This window comes from Theropithecus gelada, chromosome 8 (genome assembly GCF_003255815.1).
Source record: "Theropithecus gelada isolate Dixy chromosome 8, Tgel_1.0, whole genome shotgun sequence".
Taxonomy (NCBI): Eukaryota; Metazoa; Chordata; class Mammalia; order Primates; family Cercopithecidae; genus Theropithecus; species Theropithecus gelada.
The window spans coordinates 122,020,592-122,044,210 of NC_037676.1; the positions used below are offsets into that span (position 1 = coordinate 122,020,592).

Sequence of the window (23,619 nt, forward strand, 5' to 3'; positions counted from 1 at the left end):
GGAAAGGTAGTTTTCTAGTACAAGCATATTAAGAAGAATGGAGGACAAAGTTTGCGAAGAGCCAGGTATAAATAGGCTGGGGCAGGGTGCTAGTAACCGGGCGGGGTGGGGTAGTGGGAAGTCTCCCTAAATCAGAAGGTGCGTGCCTCTGGCTTGCTGTGTCAACAGACACACTGGGTCCGGTGATTTAAGCTCTAAAATATGTGATTAGACTGCAGATAGTCTAAATGTCAAAACTCCAGCACTCCAGAGCTCTCACTAGGCACTGCTGCCTTAGTATTTATTTTAAAATATAGATTACAAGGCCAGGCGCAGTGGCTCACTCCTGTAATCCCAACACTTTGGGGGGCCGAGGCGGGCCGATCATTTGAGGTCAGGAGTTCGAGACCAGCCTGACCAACATGGTGAAACCCCGTCTTTACTAAAAATTATACAAAATTAGCTGGGCGTGGTGCACGCCTGTAATCCCAGCTACTTGGGAGGTTGAGGCATGAGAATTGCTTGAACCCGGGAGACGTAAGTTGCAGTGAGCTGAGATCGTTCCACTGCACTCCAGCCTGGGCGACAGAGCCGAGACTGTCTCAGGAAAAAAAAGAAAAAGAATAAAATATAGACCAGAGGCCAGGCGTGGTGGCTTACGCCTGTAATCCCAGCACTTTGGGAAGCCGAGGCAGGCGTATCACTTGGGGTCAGGAGTTCAAGACCAGCCTGGCCAACATGGTGAAAACCTGTCTCTACTAAAAATACACAAATTAGCCCTGCGTCGTGGCGTGCGCCTGTATTCCCAGCCACTCGGGAGGGTGAGGCATCAGAATCACCTGAACTCGGGAAGCTGTTTGCAGTGAGCTGAGATCATGCCACTGCACTCCAGCCTGGGCGACAAAGCGAGACTCCATCTCAAAATAAATAAATAAATAGACTACACATCGATATATAGACTGTGTATGTATATATATATAATCCATATAAATGCAGAAACATTTATTAAAAGACATTTCAAAGCCATTGTGTTTGTATTTCATGTTCATGACAATAAAAACTTGTAAACTTCAGTAACAGTTAAACCTTGTTTAATTAATTATGGATTATCCATTAACATTTTTGAAACTTGGACCATTTAACCTTGGCCTGTACCCCCTCCAACTGTCCTGGTGACCAGTTCATTAGCTAAGTTAAAATTAATTTGCACTTTGATCTAAACCAAAACAAATCAGGAAAATAAAGCTATAAAGGAACTTTAACAAGCATTCCAAAACCAACTAGAAATTACTTGAAGTTTTCGAGTGAGCACTGCCTGTGCCAGTATTCTTCATTATAGGATGATAAACCCATTTTTTCCCCAAAGTGCATGTCTACGCCAGGCAGAGGAGTAATTATTCAGCCAATTTCATGGATGTAAACAACGAATATAAATAATTGATAGCACCTAGTGGCTTCCAGTTTGGGTAGAAGGGTAAAAGTAGAGGGGAACTCACTCACTTGAGAAATGATATTTAAGTGAATAAAGAATTCTCTTCTATGAAACTATTACTATTTAGTTCTCTGGAAAACTTAAAATGTATTAATGATTAGAACATCAAATCCTAAATAAAGAAATGACACTTTAAAAATAAAAAGCCAAACTTTAAATAAATCACAGAGACCTCAGACATAACATAGGAAACAATACTTTCTTTTGTCCTTGTTTACACTGTGTACATAGTACAAATATAATTTGAAAGCTACATCCTATAACATTTAAGAAATAACAACAGTAGTTTCAAAATGCTTAACATGAGGAGGAAAAGGCCTTAGAAAACTAGGTTTTTAAAAGTCAGATATAAAAGTACAAGTTATTTTTCTTGTATCCAGCAACTTTATAAAGCAACTTGAGTCCCGAAGGAAAAACTGTTGTTAAGAAATGGGTCTTCTCGAATTATATACTTTAACACCATTTTGCATCGAAGAACGAGAATATTTAGTGAGTAATGCACCTATGGTCTGCTTCTCTCCACACAAATCTCTGTAGGAACAATAAAAAAAAAAAAATGAATATTTTAGGCAACATATTATGATACAGTATTATGTACATATTTTATCTCTCTCCCCCAAATCTGTCTTCTCAACAAACATAAGTGTAGATGTTTGTGGGAGAGATAGGGTGGGAAGTGGTTCTAAGTTTTAATTAAATTAAGTACATTACATGTATTATCTCATTTAACCCACACAATAAAAGTAGGAGTAGGCCAGGTGGGTGGCTCATGCCTGTAATCCTAGCACTTTGGGAGGCCGATGTGGGCAGATCACAAGGTCAGGAGTTCAAGAACAGCCTGGCCAACATAGTGAAACCCTGTCTCTACTAAAAAGAGAAAAAAAATAGCAGGGCGTGGTGGTGGGTGCCTGTAATTCCAGCTACTTGGGAGGCTGGGGCAGGAGAATTGCTTCAATCCAGGAGGCGGAGGTTGCAGTGAGCGGAGATCGCGCCACTACACTCCAGCCTGGGCGACGGTGTGAGACTCCGTCTCAAAAAACCAAAAAAAAAGCAAAAAACAAAAACTAGGAGTAATGTATTATTTCACCGTATGTTAGATATAAGGAACTATGGCTCAGACAAGTAATAAATGACAGAGTCAAATTCTGCCACCAGGTTTGTATAACTTCAAAGTCTATGCTATTTCTATTATATCACACAGCCTCTAAATTAGAAATACAAGCAGTAGTGAGGCCTATACAGCAGGGCCTAGAGTCAGAGAACCTGGATACAGGGTACCTGTGTGAACTTGTCTAGGTTACCAATGCTTCCTGAACTTTGGTTTCCTCTTCTGTACCTCGAAGAGAAGAAGATTATGACTGGAACATAACGAGGAGAGGGAGGAATAGGAGGACATGAGCTGCAGAAGGGGCAATAGCTAGATCATGTAGAACCTTGAAGCACAGGGAAAAAGAATTGTGACTTAATTCTACATGTAATGGGAAGATTACATAATTAAAACACTAAGAGTGTTTTAATTAATGGAAAAGTACAACGTGATGTAAGTTTTAAATAATGGAGGTGGCCGGGCACGGTAGCTCACGCCTGTAATCCCAGCACTTTAGGAGGCCAAAGTGGGCAGATTACTTGAGGTCAGGAGTTTGAGACCAGCCGGGCCAACATAGTGAAACCCTGTCTCTACTAAAAACACAAAAATTAGCCGGGTACAGTAGTGCACGCCAGTAGTCCCAGCTACTCGGGAGGCTAAGGCAGGAGAATCGCTTGAACTCAGGAGGCAGAGTTTGCAGTGAGCCAAGATCACACCACTGCACTCCAACCTGGGCAACAGAGTGAGACGCCATCTCAAATAAATAAATAAATAAATAAAGGAGCCAATGAGTTGATGATTATGGAAGCTGAGCAGTAGATATATGGAGGTTTCATTATATTGTCACTTGAATATTTAAACAGTATAAGAAGGAAAAAGGGGAAGGGGGCAAAAATAGAACAGGGAGAGCAATTCAGAGGCAGGTACAAGATGATCCATCAGGGTTTGCTCATAGTTTGAACCAGAAGGTAGGGGAAGGAAAGGACAGGGATGATTCCTAGACTTTGGTTTAAGTAACTGGATTAGTAGTGGTGCTGTTAACTGTGTTGATGAAGCGGGGTAAGGCCGAGGGAGAAGCAACGATTCTGTTATGAACATGTTAAGCTTGAAATTCCTATTGGATATCCAACTGGAAAGGTGAATTAGGCAACTAGATATAGGAATCTGGACTTCAGGGAAAAGGGCAAGTATGAAGATGAAATTAGGAAGTCATTAAATTTGTTTCCAGGCCTAGATGAGGGCACCAAAGGAAAAGTATAAACAGAAGAGAAGATGGCCGAAAAATAGACCTGGAGCACTCCAACATTTAAAGATTGAGAAGAAAAGGGAGACATCAACAAAAGAGATGGTTTTCTCCCCTCTCATCCAAGGAAGAGGGGAGAAACTTGTGTTTCAAGTAGGAGGAAGCAGACACTGTCAAAGAGTGCTAAGTCAGGTAATCAAGGACAAATGATTAAGCATTGAGTGTAGAAACACGGATGTCATTGGATTAAGAAGATGTCATTGAGTAAAGGAAAGAATGGGAGGTGAAAAGCATAGAGTGAGTATAGGAAACTTGTAAAAGACATTTTCTTATGAAGGAGAGCAAAGGACATGGGGTCCAATAGGTTGCTATTGTTGTCTTTCAAGATGGGCAATATTACAGAATGTTGTATGCTGGTGGGGTTGATCCAGAAGAGGGAGACATAATAACACAAGGGGTGAAAGGGGTAACTCGAGGATCCAAGTCTTTAAGAAGGCAGAGGAGATGGACCTACTGCAGAAGGACTGGCCTTAGGAGCATGGAAAATTCATACACTACACAGGACTGCAAAGGAAGTAGGTGTACACATGAGGAGGTTGGCCGATTTGGCAGTGAGAAAGAAGGTTGTTCTGGCCGCACTGCTTCTATGTTCTGAAACAAATAAGATCATAAAAGGAAACAGAGGGTACTGCTGGTATGAAAAAGGAAAAGAAGATGTAGAAGAAGCTCCAAGGGTAGAGAAGTTCCATGAGGAAATCATACCTGGCGAGGGGCCGTTCTAAGTACCACTAGGTTCTTAAGCAAGACTGGCAGCTTCATTGTGTAGTATTCTCCAGAAAGTTTTAGCTGGCCATGTGTAGGCACAGAGTAAGCAGAAAGTTGGGTTTAATCTTTTTAGCTTTTTGCCAGACAGATATGGCAAGAGGGAGAGCGGGCCACAGGAGTAAAGTGTAGACAGTAAGAGCTAAGAAGATTGGCCACGGGATTCGAGCTGGGTAAAGAGAAGAAAGAACACCTGAGAGGTGTGACACAGTGACAAAGTTGTAGTGTTAGTTGATTTCAAGCATTAGGGGACTCAAGATTTTGTAAGAAGTAACTTTGGGGCTAACGTGTTCTACTGCAATCTGGCCTCTCCCAAAATGTTAAATAAAGTGAGGCATGAGGTGGCAATCAGAGAGGGGTGTTGGCCTTAGAGTCATAGTGGGATATGTGTTTTGTCCCTCAAAGGGGACAGTTTTCCAGGAATGAGAGCAAAGAAGTGGTTTTAGAAGCAATAGTGAGGAACAGAGGTAACACATATTCCATCTCCAGAAGCAGTAATTGTGGAGGACAGAGAAGACAGCCACCACCTAAGAGTTTCTAGGGAAGCAGTATCCTCAGGGAATACTCAAGAAAATTGTGTTCCAATCATAAATCTAAAATGCTCTGCCACTCACCGTAAAAAGAACAACCCTCAAAATCCATCTTTAATAAATTACTTACTGAATATATGGGGCAATATCTTCTTCTGTCCACTTCTCCCTTAGAGAGAAAAGGCTATTAAAACGTTCCTGATTATCCTCAGGTAAATCATCTACTTTCAGCAAAAATATGATTTCCGGTCTCGAGTGTCTATCCACCAGCGCTAAACCCTACAAGAAATGAGAAGAAACAGAGCAGTTAAAGTAATGTTGTAATGTTTAAACATGACTCATTCTTTTACCTTTAGGTTTAGCTTAGCTCAAGATATTCAAAATGTCAGCTACACGGAATTTAAACTATCCGGAGATTTACAATAGCCTTTTTCTTACAAAGAGCTCCTTTAAGCAGTGACTTCTTTCCTCCTCTGCAATCTGGCTTCTACCACCAGCAGTTTATCAAGACAGCTGTGGTTCTAAAGGTCACCAGTAACCTGTCATTGCCAAATCCAGTGGGCCCTTTTCTTGGATTCATCGTGTTAGCCTTCTATTTTCTTTTTGAGACAGAGTCTTGCTCTGTCACCTAGGCTGGAGTGCAGTGGCGCAGTCTTGGCTCACTGTAACCTCTGCCTCCTGGGTTCAAGAGAGTCTCCTGACTCCACCTCCTGAGTAGCTGTGACTACAGGTACAGGCCACCACGTCCAACTAATTTTTATATTTTTAGTAGAGAAGGGGTTTCACCATGTAGGTCAGGCTGGTCTTGAACTCCTGGCCTCAAGTGATCCACCCTCCTCAGCCTCCCAAAGTGCTGGGATTACAGGTGTGAGCCACTTTGCCCAGTCCCTAGCCCTCTATTTTCTTCGTTACTGTTGATTACTCCTTCTTCTGTAAATCTCTCTCCATCCCTGACATCACAGTCTTATTTTCCTCATAACTTGATGTTGTAGCTCCCTGAGGCTTCCATCCCAACCACTCTACTTGCTTCACTGTCACTCTATTGAGTAACCTCATCTAAACCTGTAGCCTAAGCCACCACTTACTTGCTAATGACTATAATATTTATATCTTCAGCTCAGATGTCTCTTTTGAGTCCCAGACCTCTGTATCCAAATCTATACATGAACTCGTTTATCATCCAAACCTGCTCTAGTTCCACTATCCTAGGAAAACAGGAAACCTAGGCATCAGCTTTGATTCCATTAGTCAAACCCCACACCTATGTGGTCACTGAAGTCTATATAATAGATGTTAAGACTTCAGGATTCCTGTATCCATTCCCCCATTACCTATCTCTTTGACCAGTACTCTCTTAGTTGGGAACATATGTGTTGACAGCCTGCACAGTAATCCTTTTTCAAATCTAACCAACCTTCTATCTGTCCATCTTCTTTACTGTCATAGTATTCTTTTCAAAAGGCCAAACTGATGAGTTCCTGATGAGGTAACCCCTCTAACTAATGTCACTCAGTGGCCTCAAAGAGCTTTCTAGATAGAATTGAAATTCCTTAGCGCAGTCCACAGTGTCCTTACCTCACAAGCATCCTTTACTCCAGCCCATGCATCCCTACAACAGTGCCTCAGTTTTTATTTGCCCCTCAACTTTGACCATGCTGTCCCAGATTTCCACCTCTGGCCTTCCTGCCATCTAGAGAGCAACAGTTCATCTTTCCACTCAGCAGCTAAAACGTCTGTTCCTTCAGAAAGTCACCCGTGATCGACCAGTCTGATAGCTAAGCCCCTTTTCTTTGCTCTCATAACATCGTGTGCATGCCTTTCCCATGGCGTGGATCACTCTGCATTGTAAGAACAGATTTATGCATGTAATATGTGTCCATCCCCCATTGCGTGTCCCCAGGCTAAGCACCATGATGACACCTTGTGTGACATTTTCTCCTGAGCACCTAGCATGGTGCCTCGACATAGAACTCCATAAATACCAAGCAAATCTTTACATTTAACTAAGGGAATATTTACCGAGTATACACCACATGCCAGGCAGTATGCTACATACTAGCAAGCAACAGCAAACAAAATGCCATCAAAGTAGAGTGGTGAACCACATAAACATTTTTCCAAGCTAAGGGGAGAGTGCCATGAAGGAAAGCATAGCATGCTATCGAAGAGTAAAACCAGAGGCCTTTGCTTCAAGCGGAGAATGAAGGAAGGCCTCCTTGATGAAGTGACTCAGATAAGCAGGAGGTGACCAGATGAAAAAAGTATCATTCTAGAACAAAAAGCTTTGTTTGAAGGTCCTAAGGTAGGTGAGAGCTTGATGATCTTGAAAACCTGAAAGAGGGTTGGTATGCAGTGAGCAGAAGGGAAAGTAGCCAGAGATGAAGCTATGAAGGTGATCCTGAAGGGCCTTTATAGGCCAAGACATGAATTCTGAGTTTTTTTAATCCTGAGTGCAATAGGCAACCATTAAACTGATTTAAGGCCAGGTACAGTGGCTCACACCTATAATCCCAGCACTTTGGGAGGCCAAGGTGGGCGAATCACCTGAGGTCAGGAGTTCGAGACCAGCCTGACCAACATGGCAAAACCCTGTCTCTACCAAACATACAAAAATTAGCTGGGTGTGGTGGTGGGTGCCTGTAATCCCAGCTACTTGGGAGCCTGAGGCAGGAGAATCCCTGGAACCCAGGAGGCGGGGGTTGCAGTGAGCTGAGATTGAGCCACTGTACTCCAGCCTGGGTGACAGAATGAGACTCAGTCTCAAAACTAACTAACTAAATAAATAAATAAAGTGATTTAAGCAGGACATTCATCTGATCTGACTGGCATTTATTTATTACTTTTTTTTTTTTTTTTTTTGAGAGACAGAGTCTCGCTGTCACCCAGGCTAGAGCACACTGGCATGAACTCGGCTCACTGCAGCCCCCACCTCCCAGGTTCAAGGGATTCTCCTGCCTCAGCCTCTCGAGTAACTGGGATTACAGGTGCCCGCCACCACACGTGGCTAATTTTTGTATGCTAAGTAGAGACGGGCTTTGGCCGTGTTGGCCAGGCTGGTCTTGAACTCCTGACCTCAGGTGGTCTGCCTGCCTTGGCCTCTCAAAGTGCTGGGATTACAGGCGTGAGCCACCACACTTGGTCTGAGTGGCATTTTTAAAAGATCATTCTAGTAGCACCACAGAGAACGGATTGGAAGGGAGCAAAAGTAAAAGTGCAAGGGGCCTGCCTAGGGATGCTATTGCTGTTTAGAGGCAGAAAATCAAGGTAGTCTGGACTAGGAGAAGGGTGCTAGAAATAGTGAGAAATGGAACAAAATGAGATACACTGAGTAGGAAGAGGGATTAAGAGGAAATGGACCCAAGCGATCTTATAGAGGTGATAAGATATGTTCTAAAACTGTATTGTAGTGAAAGCAACTTACTAAAATTATTTAAAATATTTTAAAGGTGTAGTTTACAATATGTTAAGTATACTCCAATACTTTATTGGGTTTTAAGGACTATGTGATGGATTGGATGTACATGCACTCCTAATGGGTGTCTAGGAAAAGAAATTGGTTCCAAATTCAGCTCCAACTCAAGTATCATTCACCTAGTTATTAATCAACTGTTGAAGTAAGGTGGAAATGTCTATTGCCATTACCTTAAGCTGATCAAGACTAGTTATCATTCCTTCAGGAACACTCTGCTGCCACACTTCTTGAAACTCAGCAAGATTGAATTTCACTGCATTCTGAAGTAGCATGTGTGCTGTTGCTCTGCATATTTTATCAGCATCCAACTCAAAATAAACTTCGCCTAAGGAAAAGGTATCAGATAGTTTCAAATTATCATCTTATAATTGAATACTATACTAACATTTCCTTTTTTTACTGCAGTTTCTTGAAAGGAATTATACACCTACACTCACTTCCACAACCCCGTAGTTCGTTTTTTTTTGTTTTTTTGTTTTTTTTTTTTGAGATAGAGTCTCACTCTATCTATCACGCCAATGCACTCCAGCCTGGGTGTGATCTCGGCTCACTGCAACCTCCACCCCCTGGGTTCAAGTGATTATCCTGTCCCAGCCTCCCAAGAAGCTGGGATTACAGGTGTGCGCAACCACATCTGGCTAATTTTTTTTATTTTTAGTAGAGATGGGTTTTCACCATGTTGGCCAGGCTTGTCTCGAACTCCTCACACCTCAGGTGATCTGCCCACCTTGGCCTTCCAAAGTGCTGGGATTACAGGCGTGAGCCACTGTGCCGGCCTTTTTTTTTTTTTTTTTTTTTTTGAGAAGGTCTCACTCTGTCACCCAGGCCAGAGAGCAGTGGCACAATCAAGGCTCACTGTAGCCTCGACCTTCCCAGGCTCAGGTGATCCTCCCACCTCAGATTCCTGAGTAGCTGGGACTACAGGCCTGTGCTGCCACACCCAGCTAATTTTTGTATTTTTTTGTGGAGACAGCGTTTTATCATGTTCTCCAAGCTGGTGTAGAAATCCTGGGCTCAAGTGATCCACCCACCTCAGCCTCCCAAAGTGCTGGGATTATAGGTGTGAGCCACTGCACCCAGCCAGAGTTCTTATTTTTAACACCAACAGGCTTTAGAAAGGTATGCCAGTTTTAACATATAAGAGTTAAATGAGAATATTTTCCAAATCTTACCTTCATCTACATATTTCTTCCCATAACATTTAAGACAGTGTTCTATCATTTCCCTGAAAAATTTAAAACACCCATTTGAAAAGTTATAAGCATTTTTATGCACTATATTTTAACTCCACTGCCAGTTCAAAATTAAGAAAGAAATTTGATATTTCAAATACTAAGTGATTTTGGTTGCCAAATAATATTTTATTTAAAGTAGGAACTAAAATATACTGAGTAGCTACTATGTGCCAGGCCCCATGCTAAACATTTTAACATCAATTATGTAAGCATACGTTTATTATTATAAAATAGCTCAAACATATTATTTCCTTACTTTATTATTATTTATTTTTATTTATTTTTTTTGAGAGTGCAGTAGTACGATCTCGGCTCACTGCAACCTCCACTTCTAGAGTTCAAGCAATTCTCCTGCCTCGGCCTCCCAAGCAGCTGGGACTACAGGCAAGCACCAGCACGCCCAGCTGATTTTTGTATTTTTTAGTAGAGACTGGGTGTCACAATGTTGGCCAGGACAGTCTCGATCTCCCGACCTTGTGATCCACCCACCTTGTCCTTCCAAAGTGCTGGAATTACAGGCATGAGCCACTGCGCCCGGCCTATTTCTTTATATTTTTATGGCCAAAAACAAACAAGATAATGCATATGTATTCACCCCAGTGACCAAAATTCCCAGATCTTCTTTGGTTGTAATTTTAAACATTTCTCAAAGATATCAAAATATAACTATTGTAGTTTATGCCCTGGGTTTAATTCCAATCTGTAAAAGAACTCCTTTCCCCTTAAGGAAATCTGGATAGACAAGAAATTAAAATACTTACTCTGGCTCCAATGGTCCAAGTTCCTGAAGGCATGTATTCAAAGGAACTTTGCTAAAAGACCATGATTCAGAATCCACAAGCTGAGTTACATGATTCAGAAGTTTCATCTCATAATCAAATTCAAGAATCCTCCAATAACCTACAAATTGCATAAGTTATATTTACCAAAGAACTTTTTTTTTTTTAAGGCAGGGTCTCAACTCTTTCACCCAAGCTGAGTACAGTAGCGTGATCTCAGCTCATTACAACCTCCGCCTCCTGAGTTCAAGCAATTCTCCCATCTCAACCTCCGAAGTAGCTGGGACTACAGGCATGCACTATCATGCCTGGCTAATTTTTGTATTTTTAGTACAAACAGGGGTCTACCATGTTGGCCAGGCTGGTCTTGAACTTTCGACCTCACATGAGCAGCCCACCTCGGCCTCCCAAAATGCTGGGATTACAGGCATGAGCCACTGTGCCTGGCCCAAAGAACATTTTATGTAAACTAGCTAATAGATTGATAAAGTCGCAGCATACTCTTGCCCACTGCAAAAATGAGACAATAGGCTGGGTGTGCTGGCTCACTCCTGTAATCCCAGCACTTTGGGATCCTGAGGCCAGGAGTTTGAGACCAGCCTGGCCAACACAGTGAAACCCCATCTCTACTAAAAATACAAAAACTTAGCTGGGCACGGTGGCACACACCTGTAATCCCAGCTGCTCAGGAGGCTGAGGTATGAGAATTGCTTGAACCTGGGAGGCCAAGGTTGCAGTGAGCCACGATTACACCACTGCACTCCAGCCTGGGCAATGGTGAGACTGTCTCAAAAAAAAAAACAAAAAAAAACTATTCACTTTCTGTAAACAGTGCTTCTTTTTAAGCTTTTCTCCCAATCATTTTAAATTGTGTCTTCAGGGAGATCAAGTTGTTTTTCAAGAGTACTTTACATATGACTAGCTTTTCTCAAGTGCTTTCTTTCTTCTTCTTTTTTTTTTTTTTTTCCCTTAGAGATGGGGTCTTACTCTTGCCCAAGCTGGTCTTAAACTCCTGTGCTCAAATGATCCTCCTGCCTCAGCTTACAGAGTAGCTGGGATATTAAAGGCACATAGCATGGCGCCCTTCTCTCCAGTGCTTTGACATGCAACTATCTCACAATAATCTTGTTATTCTAAACAGAAATTAGGAAATCTGCAGTTGGTACAGTCATTTCATTAGAGTATCATACAAATGAGGGAAAGGTCATAGGTTCACTATTCATGATCATCTCTGCTGTGCTGCACTACCATGGTTATAACTCTCATCACAGCTATCTTGCAGAGGCATTTCTATACTCATAAAGAAGTCCAGCTCACCAAAGAGATGATGGACTCTGAGGTACAAGGTGGATGAGGGCCAAGTTAAGGGCTGGGCATCATAAAGATCCCCTTCCTATTCCTGTGAGAGATTATGACATGCCATTTTATTTATTTATTATTTATTTGTGATGGAGTCTCACTCTGTTGCCCAGGCTGGAGTGTAGTGGCATGATCTCAGCTCACTGCAACCTCCACCTCCCGGGTTCAAGTGATTCTCTTGCCTTAGCCTCCTGAGTAGCTGGGACTATAGGCATGCGCCAACATGCCCAGCCAAGTTTTTTGTATTTTTACTAGACCACAGGGTTTCGCCATGTTGGCCAGGCTGGTCTCGAATTCCTGACCTCAGGTGGTCCACTTGCCTCGGCCTCAAAAGGGCTGGGACTACAGGCATGAGCCACTATGCCTGGCCATGAAATGCCATTTTATAACTGATGGCAGGACCACCACCCCAGAGAAAGAAAAGTATACATCCACCATTTCTAAGGGAGAATGTTTCTAGTCTTACTCTGAAAACATAAAGGCAACATTTAAAAAATGGATTGTGTGATGTAAAACTGAGGAAGAAAGCGAGAAGTAATCTATGCATCCCCCTACAGAAATTGTATCCATCCCCATGCTGTTAATAATGCAAAGGGCTGCATTAAAATGCATAGTTTCATCTGCCTTTTTTTTAAAAAAAAAAAAAAAAAAGAAAAGCTTTAGGGCCAGGCACCATGGCTCACACCTATAATTCCAGCACGTTGGAAGGCCAAGGCAGGAGGATTACCTGAAGTGAGGGGTTTAAGACCAGCCTGGCCAACATGGCAAAACCCCATCTCTACCAAAAACACAAAAATTAGCTGGATGTTGTGGCACGTGCCTGTAACCCCAGCTACTCAGGAGGTTGAGGCATGAGAATCACTTGAACCCACGAGGCGGAGGCTGCAGTGAGCCAAGATCACGCCACTCTACTCCAGCCTGGGTGACAGAGTGAGACTCCATCCAAAAAAAAAAAAAAATTAATTTTGCTAGTTCAAGGACCTGGGTTATATGCCATATGCTGTCACTAACTCCACATGTACCCTGGACAAGTTCGTTGCCCTTCCTAGGCCTTAGTTTCCTTACCATTTATAAAAAATAAAAGATTAGACTATTTGATGTCTAAGGACTTTATTTATTTATTTATTTGACAGAGTTTCACTCTTTCGCCCAGGCTGGAGGGCAGTGATGCGATCTCCACTCATTACAACCTCCGCCTTCCAGTTTCAAGGGATTCTCCTGCCTCAGCCTCCCGAGTAGCTGGGATTACAGGCGCCCACCAACACGCCTGGTTAATTTTTGTATTTTTAGTAGAGATGGGGTTTCACCATGTTGGCTAGGCTGGTCTCGAACTCCTGACCTTGTGATCGGCCAACCTCGGCCTCCCAAAGTGCTGGGATTACAGGTTTGAGCCACCGCGCCCAGCCTGGACCTTTCTTAATCAAACATGGTTCTTCCTTTACCATTTAATTCAAAAAAATTGGAAGGAGTCAAAGTGTGATTAAAGTCACTGGTAGCAGATTGACCTCATGTAAAGATGATCACATGTAGTCTCTATCCCACAACGAGAAAGACAAATATTACCATCTTTTCTTTTTTTAGACAGAGTTTCACTCTGATGCCCAAGCTAAAGTACAGTGGTACCATCTCAGCTCTCTGCAACCTTTGCCTCCCAGGTTCAAGCAACTCTCATGCCTCAGCCTCCCAAGTAGCTGGAATTACAGGCATGCACCACCACACCCAGCTAATTTTGTATTTTCATGGAGACAGGGTTTCACCACGTTGGCCAGGCTGGTCTCAAACTCCTGGCCTCAAGTGATCCACCCGCCTCAGCTTCCCAAAGTGCTGGGATTACAGGCGTAAGCCACTGCGCCCGGCCCAAATGACACCATCCTTAAACCCAAAAGAATATTAAATAAACTATATGCAGTAGGGTGAAGATGTCCAAAAACTTCTCTCCCTTATGATGGCCAATGTCATCATTGTTATAATAGTAGTAAGTAACACTACCTCCAATCTCACAGGCATTTAGAACTTGTAATTGGGTCATTATTTCTTCCTCACTTGCCTGAATTTGATCAAGCAAATCTTCAGTCGTATACTGCAAAAAGAAAAAAATATTTTAAGACCTTTGAAGAATATTTTGTTTTTAGATTTCTTGCTGAATATTGGGGAATAAATACATGAACAGATTAAGGCAATATTTATGCAGTAGCTCAGTTTCTTTTCTTAATGTATAATGATTTCTACACAAAATCAATGGATATCTTAGAAAACAAAGAGGTAAATCTTTTTTTTTTTTTTTGAGACAGAGTCTCGCTTAGTCGCCCAGGCTGGAGTGCAGTGGCGCGATCTCGGCTCACTGCAAGCTCCGCCTCCCGGGTTCACGCCATTCTCCTGCCTCAGCCTCCCGAGTAGCTGGGACTACAGGCGCCCGCCGCCTCGCCCGGCTAATTTTTTGCATTTTTAGTAGAGACGGAGTTTCACCGTGTTAGCCAGGATGGTCTCGATCTCCTGACCTCGGGATCCGCCCGCCTCGGCCTCCCAAAGTGCTGGGATTACAGGCGAGAGCCACCGCGCCCGGCCAAATCTTAATGACACTGGATTTGGTGATGGCTTGTTAAATGACACCAAAAACCAAGCAACAAAAGAAAAAGTAGATCAACTGAACATCACCGAAATAATAAACTTTTGTACTTCAAAACATTATCACCACAAAAGGACAAATACTGTATGATTCCCCTTATCTGAGGTATTAAAAGCAGTGAAATTCATAGAGACAGGAAGTAGAATGGTGGTTGCCAGGGCTGAGGGGACGCAGAAACAGGAGTTATTGTTTAACAAGCACAGAGTTTCAGTTTGAGAAAATGAAAAAGTTATAGAGATGGATGGTGCTAAAGACTGCATACCACTATGAATACTTGACGCTACTGAACTGTATACTTTAAAATGGTAAATTTTATTTTTTCTTTCTTTTTTTTTTTTTTTGAGATGGAGTTTTGCTCTTGTTGCCCAGGCTGGAGCGCAATGGCACAATCTCAGCTCACCGCAACCTCCGCCTCCCAGGTTCAAGTGATTCTCCTGCCTCAGTCTCCAGAGTAGCTGGGATTATAGGCATGCGCCACCACGCCCGGCAAATTTTGTATTTTTAGTAGAGACGGGGTTTCTACATGTTGGTCAGGCTGGTCTCGAACTGCCGGCCTCAGGTGATCTGCCTGCCTTGGTCCCCCAAAGTGCTGGGACTACAGGCGTGAACCACCCCGCCCGGCCTCTTTTTTTTTTTTTAAATACAAGGTTTCATGCTGTCAACAGGCTGGACTGCAGTGGTGTGATCATGGCTCACTTGCAGCCCCAACCTCCTAGGCTCAGGTGATTCTCTCACCTCATCCTGGGACTAGAGGTATGCAACTATGCCCAGCTAATTTTTAAATTTTTTGTAGAGACAGGTTCTTGCTGTGTTGCCTAGAATGGTCCCAAACTCCTGGGCTCAAGCAATACTCCCACCCTGGCCTCCTAAATTGCTGGGATTACAGGTGTGAACCACTGCCCCCAACCCTAAAAATGTTAAATCTTATGTTATGTATATTTTACTGCAATAAAAAAAAGCAAGAAAGTCAAAAGACAGCCCACAAAATGGGAGAAAATATTTGCGAATAATATATCTGATAAAGGACTTGTATCTAGACTATCTAAAGAATTTGCTTACAACTCAGTAATAAAAAGACAAATAACTAAAAATCAGGCAAAGAAATTGAATAGGCATTTCTCCAAAGATATACAAATCGTCAATAAGCCCGTGAGGTGTTCAACATCAATGGAAACTAGTGCAGCCACTCTGGAAGACAGTATGGCAGCTTGAAAGCTTATACAGAGTCACCACATGGCCCACCAATTCCACTCCTAGGTACATACCCAAGAAAAATGAAAACATAGGTCCACATAAAATCTTGTACATGAATGTTCACAGAAGCATTATTCATAATCACCGAGAAGTAGAAGTTACACAAATGTCTATTAGCTGACAAGTGAATGAACAAAATATGGGTATGTCCATAAAATGAGATATTATTCAGCAAAAAAAGGAATAAAACACTGCAGCCGGGCGTGGTAGCTCATGCCTGTTATCCCACCACTTTGGGAGGCTGAAGCGGGCAGGTCACCTGAGGTCAGGAGTCCAAGACTAGCCTGGCCAACATGGTGAAACCCCATCTCTACTAAAAGTAAAAAATTAGCTGGGCATGGTGGCATGCACCTGTAATCCCAGCTATTCGGGAGGCTGAGGCAGGAAAATCACTTGAACCCAGGAGGTGGAGGTTGCAGTGAGCCAAGATTGTGCCATTGCACTCCAGCCTGGACAAGAAGAGCAAAACTCCATCTGCAAATAAAACAAAACAAAACACAACACTGATACATGCTACAACATAAATGAACCTTGAAATGATTATGCTAAGTGAAAGAAGCCAATCAGAAAAGGCCACATATTATATGATTCCATTTATATGAAATGTCCAGAATAGGCATATGTATAGACAGAAAGTTTATTAGTGGTAGCCTAGAGCTAAGGGGAAAGGGGAAAGAAGAAAGTGGTACTGGAAGGTGACAGCTAAAGGCTACAGGGTTTCTTTCTGGGGTTATAAAAATGTTCTAAACGTGATGGTGGTAATGGTTTCACAACTCTGTGAATGTACTAAAAAGTATCCAATTGCACACTTTAAAATTGGTGAATTGTTTGGTATGTGAATTATATCTCAATAAAGCTGTTACCAAAAAAAGTTTTAGAAAGAGCCCATTGGAAAAAAAGGGAACTTCTAGTATAAACATGGTCTTCATATACCAGCAGAGTTCTGTCATTTTTACATTAAAAACTTTAAAACTGGCCGGGCGCAGTGGCTCACGCCTATAATCCCAGCACTTTGGGAGGCCGAGGCGGGCAGATCACGAGGTCAGGAGATGGAGACCATCCTGGCGAACACGGTGAAACCCCGTCTCTACTGAAAATACAAAAAAATTAGCCGGGCGTGGTGGCGGGCGCCTGTAGTCCCAGCTACACGGGAGGCTGAGGCAGGAGAATGGCCTAAACCTGGGAGGCGGAGCTTGCAGTGAGCCGAGATCGCACCACTGCACTCCAGCCTGGGCGACAAAGCAAGACTCCGTCTCAAAAAAAACACTTTAAAACTGTTTTTTACTTTGTTTATATTTTTCCATACTTTCAGGAATTAGTTAATTTTGACACTGGAGTAAGAATATCTTCCATTATGCCCCTCTCAAGAGCATCTAGTCATATTTTTAATTAAATAAAAAAAAATTTTACCTCTAAAAAACTATTATTTCAAAGTTAAGAATATGAGAAGCTTTTAGCTATATAAATGGCATTATGATATATAGGATCTGCCTTAAAATACTCCAGAAAAATTAAAAAGATGGAAGGATAGAAAGGGGATAGAAGAAACAAGACTGACAGGACATTAATTGTTCAAGTGAATGATGAATATATGGGGGTCATTATACTACTCTGTCTGTTTTGGGGTATGCTTGAAATTTTGTAACTTTTTTTAACACAAGCATTTAACAGCTATATAACATAAATTTTAAAAAGAATGTGACCATTGAGTGCCTCTGATTATAGTTGTTAAATTTCAAATAAAAAAAGTGAAAGTAAGAGTCTTACTTTTGAGCTATTTGAATCCTTCTCTTTTTGACTGTCAGGTCCTTCATACGGATTTTCCATCAAAAGTTTCTTTAGCTTCTTTAACTTAGGTCTACATCTTCTTAATTCCCAATAATTATTAGAAAAACCGAAGATCTGGAAATTATAATATATCATAACCTTTTAGGGGCCATTCTAAAGGAAAATTTCATATAAAATTCCAACTTATTAATCTGCCCCCTCAACAAGTACTGAGAAAAGGAAGCTCCTAGGCATTCTGCTTTGTATCAGGAAGGTATTTTTCCAGCCATCTCGACTAGATGGATGGGCATCCTCAAGACCATCTTTTCAGATCCCCTTAATAAGATACTGTCAACATTGTAAGAATCAATAATTGAGTGTTACATCTCAAATACACTCTGAAAACTAGAGTATGCCCAGAAAAAATGACCAGGATGGTGACAATTCTCCAAACCAGGTGGAAACAACTAAAAATGAGTATACTTAGGCAAAAAAAAAAAAAAAGCAGAAAATAGAGAAAAGGTATTATCATAGTCTTCAAACAGGGACATTAAAGGGAAGAGGGAGTGTGTTGCTCATGTCAAAATGAGGCAAAAGCTAAAGGAGAGATTTCTGTTTAATGCAAGATCTTTGTACTGTTTAGAACTGCAGCTAATTCCTCTGTTTGATTTGTGAAATAGTGAGAGCCTACCACTCAAAATCCATTTGATAAGAGGCCAGAGAATGGATGAGTATCTGTTATCCTTGCCTGCACCTACAGGACTTGCCTAGTTCCTAGCACTGAGTAGTTGCTCAATAAGTGTTTCAGGCCGGGCGCGGTGGCTCAAGCCTGTAATCCCAGCACTTTGGGAGGCCGAGACAGGCGGATCACGAGGTCAGGAGATCGAGACCATCCTGGCTAACATGGTGAAACCCCGTCTCTACTAAAAAAATACAAAAAAATCTAGCCGGACGAGGTGGCGGGCGCCTGTAGTCCCAGCTACTCGGGAGGCTGAGGCAGGAGAATGGCGTAAACCAGGGAGGCAGAGCTTGCAGTGAGCCAAGATCCGGCCACTGCACTCCAGCCTGGGCAACAGAGCAAGACTCCATCTCAAAAAAAAAAAGTGTTTCATAAAAGAAAAAAAAAAAAGGCTAAACTGGATTACCTTTGGGATGCCCTCCAACTCTGAAATGGAAGGACAGGGGATGCTTCTACCTTCAAACTAGGATAAGGCTTGATTGATAAGATGAGGCCTAGAGCCTGAAGGAGATGTTGCTGAATCTAAGGCCTCCCAAAGAAGAGCTTAAGGACCAAATCTGACAGACTGATTTTATCCATAGTTAAAAGTGGTTTGCTGTTTTATGATCATCTCAGGAAAAACAAAGCAAAACAAAAAAATGGCAGCCTTCTGGCTACATCCAATACACAGATATTGTGGTATGCTTTTGTGTGCTGGGGGAGGTTTGGCATAGTGTTTCAATTAGATGCCAACATTAAAAAAAATTAGATTTCACCCCAAAAATCTAAATTTCAAGAATTACTTAGAAAAAATAAGTCTAGCAATGCTGGGCCTACTTTCCCACAAGGCAGCTGAGTAGTGGCCGTCCACCTACTTGGGGATTGTGCTTTGCCATCTGCTGCAGACCCAACCACTCCCTGTTACTCCTGGGTATCTACCACCATTTATCAACCCCAGCCTATTTCTTATGTAACCCCTTTAAGCATCTGAGGTTCAATCACGATTATGGCTTTGGTTAGTGGATCCTGAAGTTTTAGCCAATCTCAGTACATAGAACTTCCATAACAAGCAAGAGCTCAAAGATTCTTATAGACATTATTATGCCCTCACAAAAACACCTACAGAACACATAAGTGATGAAAAAATTACTTTTTTACAATAGGATGAACTGCCAATATTTTTAGTTAATTACATTGAAAGACTTAAAACCCTATAAAAACCAACCTAGTATATTTACTGGATGTTCCTCTGTTCTAGTAACATCACATGAATCACTGAAGCTTCCCAGCATTTTCCCTTCATTCCTCTCCAACTCTCTATTTAAGGATATAGTTGGCCTAAAGTCGTTCTCAAAGAACTAAGGGCTATGCTTGGATTGTTACATATATAACAGACAGAATGGAGATTTGTTTGGTTACTGCCGTCAATATTCTCCAAAATAATTAAAAATTTGTTATACTTGGTTACGGATATTAATGAACTAAACCAACTTCAAAGCTAAGAAACACACTTCCTTCAAAAACTCAAATTTCTTCATTTCTTTTTTGGAGACAGAGTCTCGCTCTGTTGCCCAGGCTAGAGTGCAGTGGCGTGATCTCAGCTCTCTGCAACTTCTGCCTCCTGGGTTCAAGCAATTCTCCTGCCTCAGCCTTCCAAGTAGCTTGGATTACAGGTGTATGCCACCACGCCCGGCTAATTCTTTGCATTTTAGTAGAGACAGAGTTTTACTGTGTTGCCCAGACTGGTCTCAAACTCCTGAGCTCTGGTAGTCTCCCCACCTTGGCCTCCCAAAGTGCTAGGATTATAGGCGTGAGCCACCACACCTGGCTCAAATTTCTTCATTTCTCCTCCTCATAAATATTATCCAATGAACCAGTTATGGTTTGAGGGAGTCTCCTTTCAAAACATATCCACAGCGAAATCTACTAAAAATAGGTAGGATTTTTGGAATGAGTCATTGAATAACAAACTTTGCACATTATAGAAAAAAGATAAAATTGTCTGGGACTTGAAAATCAAAATAGGAAAAATCAGACAAGTTCACAAGACTCCAACAAACAAGCAACAAACAAGCAAAATGCTGAGAAATTCAAATTTCTTTGAAGAACTTCTTAGATTCTCCCTGATTATAGATTTTACATGTAAAGTTTTTAAACTTACATGTAAAAAGTTTTTAAACCAAATTACCATATCTGTTTTCATTCTCAGACTTTTATAAATCAGAGTACAGAAAAGAGCACCTCAGTGTGAATAATGTTACAGTGTGAATCTTCCTTCTTCAGCTGGTCTGGAGTTTTACAACCAGGAATGAAAAGCAACATATTGGAAGTGTCTGCTATCTTCAAGTCGTATGTTTTGTCTTTACTGCACAGCACAGCTTGCTCGTCTTTATCACCACGAATCACAAGACTGTAGCAAAATGGGGGGAAAATACATGATTTATTGACATTCCAGTAGACATTTTCATTAGAAACAGTTCTCAAACCCTCTAGGCTTACAGAACTTAGAATTAAGTTTTGATGCTGCCTCTGCCCCCTGCTAGCACAAAGATGGATTCCACATAGCAAGCATTGGGCTAAGTGAGAGCCACACAGACGGCCCACCCAGAGCCTCATTAAGGAAAAATAACTAAAGATGGGCAAGACAGATCCATAGAGGCCAAGGGGACAAATGGCACTACATGGCATCTTTGTGCAAACTGCTGGAAAGAACATAAGACAAAGCATCCCGAAGCCTCAGTCAAGCTGTCACAATTTTCTACAACATGCTAAAGTGTACTTCTCACATGTATGCATAGGCATCTTAAAGAATGTTGTTTAAAAGCAAAGTGGGATTCAGTGGGTCTGGGATGGGACCCAGGGTCCTGTATTTCTAACAAGCTCCCCGAGAAAGACCAAGCTGCTGCTTCTGGTACCACCCAAGTGTCGTCCTTGCTTTGTTCTGAGTATTCCCTCACAATCAAAGCAGCACATCCTGGCCCAACCATAAGTTGTGTTGCAAAAAAATTGGGACCTTATGAAAAAAAGGATGCAGTGGTGAATGAAAAATATGAAAAGGATATGTTTACAAACTGGACTAAACCAAAGACTTTGACAAAGGGATTTTGTCACCGCTGAAGAAAAGCAAGGACACCGTGGCTCATGCCTGTAATCCTAGCACTTTAGGGGGGGCTGAGGCCAGAAGATCGCTTGAGAGCAGGAGTTTGAGACCAGCCTGAGAAACAGAGCAAGACCCCATCTCTACAAAAGAAAAATTTTAAAGTTAGCTGGGTGTAGTGGTGCACATCTGAAGTCTCAGCTACTCAGGAAGCTGGTGGGAGGATCACCTGAGCCCGAGTAGTCACGGTACCATCATGCAGTGAGCCATGATTGTGCCACTCCACTGCAGCCTGGCTGACAAGAGTAAGACCCTGTTCCCACCACCCTCTTCCCAAAAAAATGATAAAGAAAAAAGAAGGAAGAGGGAAAGGATGAAGGTGAAGAGGAGGAAAAGGAAGGACTAAAGACAAAGATGATGGCAACGACAGGGGAGTTGGTTCTAGCAGTTTTCCTTGTCTGTAAAGTATTTAATACTCCTGTGCGCAACTCGTTTCTTTTGAATAAATAATAAGAAACCAGAAATAGCAGACTGTGTATTTATTTTTGACTAAGTCTTCATTTAAGTGAAAAGAATAAAAGGTTTTTTAGATTCCCAGCGCTAATAAATGCTTGATAGGCCCAAGTACCTAGTCTTTAACATTTATTTGTCTAACTGCACCACCCCCACTTTGAAATATTTTGTTTATACCATCCCTCCCTACACCCCAAAATTAAAAACACACGTTTCCAGGGCCTTTGTTTGTTTGTTTGTTTGTTTTTGCCAGCTGGATTAACTAGAACTGGACCGACAGAAAGCCCTCACACCTGAGTTCCTTTCGCAACTCTCCACCAACTGAGCTGGGATGGAAACAGACGAGTGAAGTTCTTTCAGTTCCGTTAAAGGTACTTTGAGGTATATAGTAAGTATCTGAAGAATGGCCAGTTTACTCTAATACTCTTTGGTGGGCAAAGTTCGAAAATTGAAAGAGCCTAAAGGATTCCATTAAGAAAAAAGAGAAAAAAATAGCCTAATAAAATATAGGTGTTGGAGGACCAATTGTGCAGAAGAGAATCAAGCTGGAGCTTCCTATTTTGCAGGAGTTGGGACTGCACAGGGTGGAGGGATACAACGATTCTCTAGACTTCTCAAGACTGCTTTAAAAAAACTACCTCAACTTCGACTTTTAATCAATCATCTTGCAGCAACTTTGTTTCTGACCTGGAATTAGAAACAGCTTCAGATCCCTACTGAGCAAGTTTGCTTTGGGGTGGGTGGGGGTCTCACCCAATTACCAAGTCTGTAAGCTGATTCCCAACACTTCCTATCTATCGTCTGAGTAAAATAAATATAAGTGGAAGGCAAGAATTCTATAAATATTGGATATCACCACTGTATTTTAAGGTAGAATGACCGGTGTCCTGTAGAGTCCCTGTAATCACCGGTAACTCTTCAAAAACTTCACTGAGGTTGTATTAGTATTTCCTGACCTGCTCCCGCTGACACACGCCTCCAAAGTCAGCTGGACCAGTGCTACTCATCACCGCAGTGCAGCTAACTGGACTGCCCACGGGAGGCGTGGACTCCTCGGGAACAGGCTATGAGCCCCCCGCCAAGTCAGTGCATCTCTCTGGCCGTTTCCTCATCCCGAGTTTCCCCGGTTAGAAAATAACGTGGCCGGCCCCAGGCTGGGGGCGCGGTGTGTCCAGGGCTCACCTGTGTCCATCCTCCAGCTGCTGGCACAGCGTGGGCTCCAGCTCCAGCAGGCAGAAGTCGCCGGCGCTGGCCCCCGGGCCGAAGCCCAGGCAGTGCACCGCTGGCAGCAGTTCGGCCGCGTTCAGCTTGGCGATCTGCAGCGTCGCATCCACCTCCTCGCGGGTCCTCTTCATCGCAGCGCCGGGTCTAGGAGTGCCGCCGCGCCCGGGTGGCGGCGGGCTTGGCAGGCAAGAAATAAGTTCCCAAGCAGCGGGACGCTAGGAAACCTGAACGTTTCGAAAGCCCGCCAAGGCGGCAGTGGGCGTGTTTCCGGGGCGGAGCGCGCTGCGGGCTCGCCCTCGGGAAGGCCTGCGCGCTCCTGGGTGCGTGAGCCCCTCCGTGCCCCACGCTGTACCGCGACTGCAGGAAGGAAACGCGGCTTCCCGGGGGGCGGTCTCGGCGGAAGCTCGCAGGGCAGAGCTGCG

At 42.7% G+C, this 23,619-nt stretch overlaps 1 protein-coding gene across 1 annotated transcript; it reads right to left on the reverse strand.

The window, feature by feature from the left end:
• Nucleotides 1-930: 930 nt before the first annotated feature.
• On the reverse strand, nt 931-23,556 carry DSCC1 (DNA replication and sister chromatid cohesion 1). The gene is made up of 9 exons (XM_025394080.1): nt 23,156-23,556; nt 20,605-20,773; nt 17,646-17,780; nt 13,988-14,078; nt 10,622-10,760; nt 9,798-9,850; nt 8,796-8,950; nt 5,284-5,432; nt 931-2,002 (listed from the first exon to the last, which is right to left on the reverse strand). The coding sequence occupies exons 1-9, from the start codon at nt 23,326-23,328 to the stop codon at nt 1,894-1,896; spliced, it is 1,173 nt and encodes a 390-aa protein (XP_025249865.1). The 5' UTR covers nt 23,329-23,556; the 3' UTR covers nt 931-1,893.
• Between the last annotated feature and the right edge of the window lie 63 nt (nt 23,557-23,619).

Coding starts and splice junctions, on each gene's coding strand:
- DSCC1 (XM_025394080.1), bottom strand. CDS start 23,328: ATGAAGAGGACCCGCGAGGAGGTGGATGCGACGCTGCAGATCGCCAAG. Junction 10,761..13,987: donor AAATGCCTGTGAGATTGGAG/GTAGTGTTACTT, acceptor TGCAATTTGTAG/GTTATTGGAGGATTCTTGAA. Junction 5,433..8,795: donor CTAGTCTTGATCAGCTTAAG/GTAATGGCAATA, acceptor CATTTCTTGTAG/GGTTTAGCGCTGGTGGATAG.